At 48.9% G+C, this 9020-nt stretch overlaps 1 protein-coding gene across 2 annotated transcripts; it reads right to left on the bottom strand.

Moving 5' to 3' along the window:
* Positions 1 to 499: 499 nt before the first annotated feature.
* Positions 500 to 2958, bottom strand: HELT (helt bHLH transcription factor). Of its 2 annotated transcripts, none has more exons than XM_036762581.1 (4): positions 2932 to 2958; positions 2282 to 2386; positions 1854 to 1950; positions 500 to 999 (listed from the first exon to the last, which is right to left on the bottom strand). In XM_036762581.1, the coding sequence occupies exons 1-4, from the start codon at positions 2956 to 2958 to the stop codon at positions 500 to 502; spliced, it is 729 nt and encodes a 242-aa protein (XP_036618476.1). The 2 variants fall into 2 exon arrangements, with proteins under 2 accessions (XP_036618476.1, XP_036618477.1); XM_036762582.1 differs by having other exon boundaries at positions 500 to 996.
* Positions 2959 to 9020: the final 6062 nt, after the last annotated feature.

Below are 9020 nucleotides of genomic sequence, written 5' to 3'. Positions count from 1 at the left end.
CAGACCCGCCTTCGGGAGGGGAGGAGCCCGGAGTGGCAGTCAGCCTACGTCCACTGGTGGAGGAGTGAATGGCTGGCTCCCTCTTCCTCCTCCCTAGCCCAAGTAGCATCCTTTCCAATCTCCGACCTCTCCAAGCCCAAGCCCTTCGACACCCCCTCCTTGCATCCCAGGAGCAACTGCAGCAGTCTACCCCTCACCCTAACCCCCAACAGCCTTCACCTTTATCCCGACCAGGTCCAGCTCACCACTACCTCCAAGAAGGCGCACGGCACGGGAGCCGAAGGTAACAAATCGAAACACCTTCTCCCGGAACGTCTTTCTCAGAAATTATTTATTAGGGAAAGAGGGGAGGGAGGAAACCTTCAAAGGGCAAACTATTCTTCTCCGCCCCTTCTGATTGTGTGCAATATATTTACATCTGTACAATATACAATATTTCTCCTAACTATGCCCAAGTCAGGGAATTCGTAGGGGCACCGAGGTCTGGGCCTCCGGTGTGTTATAGCACTGGGGCGTGCTGAGGCGTGTGCAGGTTTAAGGTGTTAGGGTGAGAGTGACCGATCAAATTGAGATAATGCCGATCCAGCCCCTGCACTGGGGCCAGGAAAGGACTGTGTGGTTGAGTCGGGTTGGAGAGGGCCACCGGGGTGTTGGGCAGGTAGGGTAGGGTGGGGCTGCGGGCAGGGCCGTGGGGCCAGGAGAAGGGGCCATGACCTGGCCCCTGGTGGAAGACGGCGGCTTCACTCGGGCTGTGTCCAGGGTACTCAGGGCCAGCGGGATGAAGCTGGTAGGAAAAGTCTGGCTCGGGGAGGGAACCTAGCGAGGGGAACACCGGCTCGGTGACCAGCCGCGCTTTGGACTGCAAGAAAGCCAGGATTCGCGCATACTTCGTGTCCTTGGTCTCCATTCTCTCCACCGTTGTCAGATAATGCACCAAGTTCTTCATGCACTCGTGGTAACCATAATGAAAGTAGTTGGCGAATTCCGCTAAAAGTTCTGCTGGAGAGGCAAAAAAGAAGTGATGAAAAGCGAATGAGCAAAGAGCAAGGGATGAACTCTCTTTCCCTCGACTTGTGGCTCTCTAGGCCCACAAGATCATAGACCTAGAGCTGGAAGGGGCTTTAGGCATCATCTTGACCAACTCCCTCATTTGACAAATGAGGAAACTGAGGCCTGGAGAGGTTAAATGACTTGCCCAAAGTCACAAAGATAGTAAGTAGCAGAGGCAGGTGCTACCTCAGCTCTAGTGCCTCTAAAGCCAGAGCTTTTTCCATCACTTGATTTAACAAGCATTTATCTAAGCCACTGTGAAGAGGGCACAGTCCTAATATAGGTAAGACCCTTTCCCTTAGAATTTATGGTCCATGAGCGAGGATGGAGAGGGGAGGTGAAAATAATAGCTGCATTGATTTATACAGAGCTTTAAGGTTAACAAAGCCCTTCTTTCTCCATGTATTATCTAATCTGGTCATCACAAACAAATTCCATAAAGCTTCTCATTTTCTGGTCAAAGTTTCCATCCCAGCCACCCAGGGAACCTAGTCTGAAATCCTAGCTACATCTAGGAAAGAGTAACAAACCATCTACCTTTTCATTCACAAACTGTAAGCCACATGATTAGACATCACCACTGTCCCCTATGCTTTGATCGAGGGGAAAGAGAACTGAGTAACAAATATGATGGGTTTGTTTTGTTGTGTTTACCACAAGCATACAGCCAAGGATGCAGGTTAAAAGAAGCATGTCCCACTCTCCACTAGGAATCAGACACCTAGGTCCTATCCAACCCTGGATGTCTCTGAGTGGTCGGCACGGTGTCCCACAAGTTCTAGGTAACTCAAATGGGTGCCTACCTTTCTCTCTTCCCCGGGGAAAGTCAGCGGAGTGCAAGGCTCTCAAGTATTGTACGGTCATCTCCAAAATCTCCGCTTTCTCGAGCTTCCCCGAACTCTGCAGAGAAACAAATGGAGACTCAGCCAAGGCACTGGGTTGAGAAGGAGGCAGATGAAGATAAAGGTATTAGACGGTCATATATGTCCAGCCACCTGGTATTGGATGTGTATGGCCAGGAAAAAAGTATCAGGTGAGCCCTGCTCCCAAGGGCCCACCTGATACTTGGTGGGTCCTGAAGGCCACCCCAGGACAGAAGGCTAGTGCTGCCGCACTTCAGACTTCGCTTCCCGGGGGGCGTGGTGACCCGGTCCTGTATTCGTGACCCAGGGGCCCAGGCCCTCAAAAAGCCCCTTCTCTCCTCTGGGTTTGGCCCGCTTGCTGTCCTTACCTGCTTCGCTAGGGCCATGGGCACCGTCTTGCCCAATTCATTTAAGCATCGGTTGATCCGGTCCCTCCTCCGCTTTTCGATAACTTTATGGGAAACTGGAGTCCTCTGCAAAAAGAAAACAATGGGAGGGTATGGTTTTGTATTTTCAGCCTCTGGCTTTCGGGAGTCAAGCAAGGAGAGAGCAGGGAAATAAAGAAATGAGAAGGCAGAGCCTGGTGCCATTTCTCCAATTCCCTCTGGTGTTCCAAATGTTCAATATATAAAAAGATGTAACTCTCTCCAGATGTTCAAAGAGTTGTGAGCCTACGTGCCCTGGGACTGGAGAAGAGAGAGAAGCAGAATCACTTCCCATGAGTAAGAGGCTAGGGTGCCCCAGCCTGCCTCCTCTACCAGGTTGGGCCAAATTCCCAAGCCGCCTGCTTGAGTTATCTCGAAATGAACCCCAGTCTGTTGACGTTTGATTCCACTGTTGGGTCCCAGATTCTAGGCTTTTACCCCTCTAATCGCAACCTCATACTCCAGGAGGATTGCTCAAACACACTCCACGAGTCCAGACTGGGAGTAGCCTTTCACAAGAAGGCGAGAAGCATGCAAATCTAGACGCCTCCAGCACCAGGGCGCAAGGACCGGTCTATGCAACTCCAACTCACTTTGCGTTCCTTCAGCTTGTCAGACATCCTTGGAAGAAACCTCCGGAAAGAAGTCACCCGCTCCTCCTTCCTCCTCGTGTGCTTTCTCAAGTGCTTCAAGGTGGACTGCAGAATCCCAACCTCGGAGAGGCTGCTTTATAAAGCGAACATTTAGGGGGAACTGAGTGCATTCATGGTTTGAATTATTCCATAGGATTAGAGGAGCTGCGTTTGGGGAATGTATGCATTAAAGATCAGTTTTAAAGAAGTAAAAAAAAAAAAATTAGCAGCTAAGGGGGGTGGGTTGGAGGGGGCAGATCAGCTTTGTTAATCCACGTGGCCCTTCAAAGGACACGTGATCTTGCCAGGGATAACATTTGCATGGCAACAGCCCGGGCGGGAAAAGGACGCATCAGACTGGAGCCTGTGTGCGTGTGCGTGTGCGTGTGCAAGCCGGGGCTCCAGCCGCCTCGGTTGCAGCCAGCGGAGCGCAGGGGCGCAGCAGCCGCCGGCACCGGGGGGCGGGTGCACTCACAAAACCCAACTCCCTTCTTTAGTCCCACCGCCCTGGCTCACACGATCGCCTGTTTACAAATCCCAGCAAGCAGGCCAGCCAAGCGCCGAGTGCATTTTAAAGCCTGTCCAGAGTCATTAAAGTAATTAAGTAAGCCTTTAATAGGCTGTTCCGCCGAGTTCAAGGGAGAGCTCTTGGAGACGGAGTCGCCCCGTTTGTTCTCAGCCTTTTCTCACACGACTTGGTGACACGTCCATCGCTCTGCTTTTTGTTTACCCCGCTTTATTTGTCGGACACCCCGGCAGGTGTGGGGCTGGGGCTGGGGCTGGCACACGAGGCTCCCGGGCTGCCTCGCCCCTCCCGCTGCCCTTTGGCACGCGACGCTATCCCCCACCACCACCCCGCCACGTTTGTTGTTTTTTTGTTTCTTCTCCCCCTTCCTCTCTCTCTTTGCAGGGGGAAGAGGCTCAATTTGTAGCCTATTATCCTATACGAAAATGTCCATTGAAAAGTATGAATAGTTTCATTGGGCTAAATTTTAATAATGCCGGAGGGTGGGGGAGGAGAGAAAGGCTGGGGGGTGGAGGGGGGGGCGACGCGAGGAAGAGCGGGGCCGAAAAGAAAAGGGGGAGTGCAGCTGGCCGGGGCAGGCATTATGCGTCGTCACCTGCGAGAGGGGGCGCCTACAGACCCCCTATTCATTTGCCTAATTTTGGTCAATTTAACAAACTTCAGGAGAAATTATTGTGGCTTTGTCAAGGAGGGTGAAGCCTTCTGATCGAATTAACAGCATGTTTTGATCCGGTAAATGTCATTAGAAAGGGAGAAACAATCGCGCTTAGAGTGCTCTGAGTAATGCGCCCAAGTGGAGACGCCAAAGCGCACAGCTCACAAAGGGAGCAAGTAGCTGCCACAGGGAACTTTTGTACCCTCCCATCGCCCAAGTTTTGACACAAAAAGGCATTATTTCATACTTGAATACGTTTAATCCAACGATTGTCTATTTTCTGCAAACATATTTTCACAGCATTGTTAACTTTTTATGTTCCTCTTTCGCGGGCGCCTTTTCTCGACGTTTGGGGGCGGGAGAGCGCAGACACTTTGGGCATCAATATTTGTCACTGAAAAGGGCCCCGTGAAGTTGGGAAGTTGATCTCTTTTTTATGGTTTTAGAGAGAGAAAATATCAGGGGAGGAGGAGGGAGGGGAGGAGAGGACAGAAATGAAGGAGGAAATTAACTGGACGGGCCGAAGGGAAGAGAGGGGGGCGGCGGTGGCAGCTGGGAAGCCGGCTTGGCTGTATCTTCTCTGCGCTTCTGCTGTCTGTGTAGCACTGGGGTCCTGGGGCCCTTTCCCTTCCGCCCCTCCCCCACCCCTTTTCTGTACACTCCCCAAAATGCTCAAGACTGGGGGGGGATTTCTCGCGGATGGAAACGATCAAATCGTGTTATAGTTTATGATTGCCGTCGCCGGTTTCTAATCCTTTCCATCTGGAAACTGCAGAGGCTCTCCTAGAAATAGTTCTTTGCCCCCTTTCACACTCACGGTACCCCGCCCCTCATAAATAACTTTTACTTCGGGTTGATCACAGAGGAGACCTAGTTCCTCTAAGACTCCCGAGTTCGCCCCTTTGGGGGTCATTAGTTATCTTGGGTAGAGACAACCCTGCACCACTTTTGGTGATGCAATTACCCGGGCGCAGAGGCGGGTTCAAGGATGTGGGGACCCGCGTGTCCTCCAAGTATAGGGTCAGATTGTCCAGTGGTCCACCTGCTTCTGCCCCTCCCGAGTTGGGGGGGGGCGCTATTCATTATCCTGTACCACACACACACACACACACACACACACACACACACACCCGCCTACGCTGGGCTTATCTCCTTCCAATACATCTTCCCAAGACGTTTTCTTTTCTTCTTCACGCCAGATTGGACACAAACTCACACCCTCCCGCAGGTTGTTCAGTCAGCAGGTTTGTTGATTTCACTATATTCACTCCCAGACAATGGGATTAAAACCTAACCGTTATCATCCAAATTAACTAAACCCTGAATAGCAAAAGGGGAGCGCGCCCACCCACCCCCCTTTTTTTTTAGCTAGCGGAGATGGAGCTGATCCTCTTACCGTTGGTGTTAACCACCAGCTGCAGCGGCCAACTTTCCAAGCCAGCAAACTGTTTTATTTCCCAGGGTTTGTTCTCCGAGCTTCAGCTGTGCGGCTGGGCCTTGGGTGCTGGGGAAAGTTGGGTCAGCGTCCAAGAACTGGCCCGGGAGAGGAGGGGAAAGGAGCGGGTGAGATGCCCCGAGTGCCGGGTTCTTCGTTTCCCCCTTACGGACTGGAGAAAGTGAAGGATTTCACTCAATCAACAAGCATTCTCCCTTGTGATGCCCTGCCATGGTCCACAGTCAGGACCGGGGGGCCTTCCAAGCTCCCGGGGACACTTTCTGCCCACCTGACCTAAGTCCTGTTAGTGACATTGCTTAAGCACTTGACTTTTACTTTTGCATGGGAAATGGCCCTTCTGGTTTTCTTTTGAACTGTTTCAGACACCACGTAGAATTTCAAATTTTCGTGGGCCTGTGTGTGGAGGGTAAGTGGAGGAAAGGGATGAATTTCAGCGTGTATTGTTACATCTTTGCTTTCCTCGTTGCTGGAGCAAAAAGAGTGGAAATGGATATTTTTTTTTCTTTATGGAGAAACTCCTCTACTGATAGTTTTAGTTTGTAGTCTTGGAGATGGGGGAGGAGAGACTGAGAAGTCACAGGATCATATAGATTGAGAAATGAATGAGATCTCAGAACTCATCTGATCCAATCCCTCATTTTCCACGTGATGAAAGTGAGACCCAATGATATCTGACTTGTCCATGGTCACAAAGAAAATAAGTGCAGAGTCGGGGTTTGAACCTGGGGTCCCTAGACTCTAAGTTCAGAGCTTTTTCCTGTTGCGCTAGGATGCCCTGGGCCTGAAGTCAGGAATACCTGAGTTCAGATCCCACCTTTGTACTCTCTGATTGTGTGACCCTGGGCAAGTTACCTAACCCTTGTCTGCCTCAGTTTCCTTATCTGTAAAGTGGGGATAATAATGGCACCTGAGGCAGCTAATGGATAGAGCATCAGGCCTGAATCAGGAAGACTCATCTTCATGAGTTCAAATCTAGCCTCAGACTAGCTGTGGGACCCTGGGCAAGTCACTTAACCCAGTTTGCCTCAGTTTCTTCATCTGTAAAATGAGCTGGAGAAGGAAGTGGCAGGTTACTTCAGTATTTTTGCCAAGCAGATCCCTAAAAGGGGTCACAAAGAGTCAGACGTGACTGAAACAACTGAACAACAACCCAACTTTGTTGTGACAACCAAATGAGGTAATAAATGTAAAACATTTAGCATAGTGCCTGGCATGCAGTAAGCACTATATAAATGCCAGCTATTAGTTATTATGACTATTCTCCAGGGTCACACAGCAATTACTCGCAATAGCTTAAATCAAGTCAACAAGCTTTTATTAAGCACCTACTAAGTGTTAGGCTCAATACTAAACCCTAAGGATTAAAAAAAAAACATGGCCTCTGACCTCATATAGCTCAGAATCTACTATGGAATACCAGAGCTATGACTAGCAATTATTTGTCCTGGGGTAAATGATTTGGGGGAGAAGAGGGAACCCTGGATTTTGGAAAAGGAGGTCACCTGCACTGTGGCCCCTGGGGGGGTCTTACCATATGGTAACTTCACATTTCAGCTCATTATTCCTACTAATTAGTTATTAAGCTCAGTTCTTTATAGGGTGTTGAAGTACTGTCAACAGGCTCTAAATTTTGGTTTCTGGGGCAAAGACTCAGTCAAACCACCCTAGCTATGGATGGGGGACCCACACAATAACATATACCAAATAGACTGTAACTAGAGCTCTACTCACTGCGCCACCTGGCTGCCCCAAGGACCTCACGTTCTTAATCTGTATTCAGTCAACAAGCACCTGCTATGTACATGGATACAAATACAAAAGTGTGACAGCATCTGCCCTCAAAGTCTACTAGAGGGATGTAACATGTGCACTGATAAGTAATAATAATAAGAGCCAGCATTCATATGTTTTAAGATTTGCAAAGTGCTTTACAGTTCTCTCATTTCATCCTAACAACCCTGAGGAGTAAGTTCTGTTATTTATTGTCATTGTATGGATGAGGAAATTGAAGCAAACTGGGGGTAAAGTGACTTGCCCAGGCCCACACAGCTAGGAAGTATCTGAGGTTAGACTTGAACTCAGGACTTTCTGACTCCAGGTCCAGCACTTGATCTGCTAAGCCACCTTACACAGTGATTCAGGTTTGGGGGTGGGAAGGAGCAATAATAGGAGGAATTGGGAATAGTCTATTGAAGGATATGGCTCTTGAAGTAAACCTTGAGGGCTCTAGGGTTTCTGAGAGGTAGAATCAAGTAGGGAGAGTTTTCCAGCACAGGGAACAGCTTCTAACAACATGGAAGTGGAAGATGAAATGTTGTGAGGGGAGAGGTGGGAAGCACCCAGTTAGGCCAGGTGGTAGAATATAATGGTATATAATATAAACTCCGTCTGAAAAGATGAACTGAAGGCATCTTGTGAAAGGATTTGTATTTTGTCCTGAAGTTAATGGAGAGCCCCTGATGATTTAGGGGCGATAGAGGGAGAATGCTGGTCTTGGTGATACACAAGATCCCTTTCCAACTCTAAATCTCATGTTCCTAAGTACATTTTCCCATGCTAAGTTGGGGGAAGGAAAGATCCCATTTGACTGGGAGATGAGTAGAGGTTTTAAGGTGGCATTTGAGCAGAAGTGTCAAACATGCATTGCATTATGTAACACTCAGTCAGAATGTAATCTGAACCAGATTAAAATGTCACTGGGAAATCTTTAACAAAATAAATTCAAACCCAACAGGACATAGATAATGTTAATAGGTCATTTTCCAAGTCAATATCAGGCCGGTAGGGAACCCTTTATACAGTTTGGTGGTCCCTTTTTCTGACTAAGTTGGATACCCTTGCCTTAGAGGTTGAGTTGGATTTGAGAAGGTCCAGGGGGATGGGGAGTGCAGGGAATTGTGAGGCATTCCAGACTTTGTGACAGCAAAAGCAGGAAAGTAGGGAAGGATTGGATGCATACAGGGCTAGTAAATAATTCAATTTGGCTGGAGAACAGCACACAGGGAATAGAGCTGTATGAGCAGAGGCTGGAAGGTGAGGATGCTGCCAGGTTGGGGAAGGGGGAGTGGCTTAAATGCCAGGCTAAGGAGTTTGTACTTTATTAGAGAGGCAATAAGGAACTATGGAAGGGTTGTAAGCAAGAGAGGCACTATAGGGTGCAGTGAAAGGAACCCTGTATTTGGAATCACACAAAACCTGGGTTCAAATACTGGCTCTGACACTTATTATCTGTGTGCCCTCAGGCAAGCTAATTTCTCTGGGTCTCAGTTTCCTTATCTGTAAAATGAGGTGGATAGACCCATTAGATGACTTCTAAGGTCCCTTTCAGCTCTAGGTCCATGGTCCTGAAATAATGACACAAACAGATCTGGACATAAGGAAGAAACTCAGTTGATCATGGTACAGTGGGAAAA

The sequence above is a fragment of the Trichosurus vulpecula genome, chromosome 6 (assembly GCF_011100635.1).
Source record: "Trichosurus vulpecula isolate mTriVul1 chromosome 6, mTriVul1.pri, whole genome shotgun sequence".
Lineage (NCBI taxonomy): Eukaryota > Metazoa > Chordata > Mammalia > Diprotodontia > Phalangeridae > Trichosurus > Trichosurus vulpecula.
The sequence above is the reverse complement of the archived record's forward strand: the minus strand, read 5'-3'. Positions and strand labels throughout refer to the sequence as shown.

Excerpts from the sequence above, each read along its gene's own strand:
- HELT (XM_036762581.1), bottom strand. The coding sequence starts at position 2,958 with ATGTCTGACAAGCTGAAGGAACGCAAA. Across the intron at positions 1,951-2,281 it reads CCATGGCCCTAGCGAAGCAG|AGTTCGGGGAAGCTCGAGAA; the intron begins GTAAGGACAGCA and ends GTTTCTCTGCAG. Across the intron at positions 1,000-1,853 it reads TCCCCGGGGAAGAGAGAAAG|CAGAACTTTTAGCGGAATTC; the intron begins GTAGGCACCCAT and ends TTGCCTCTCCAG.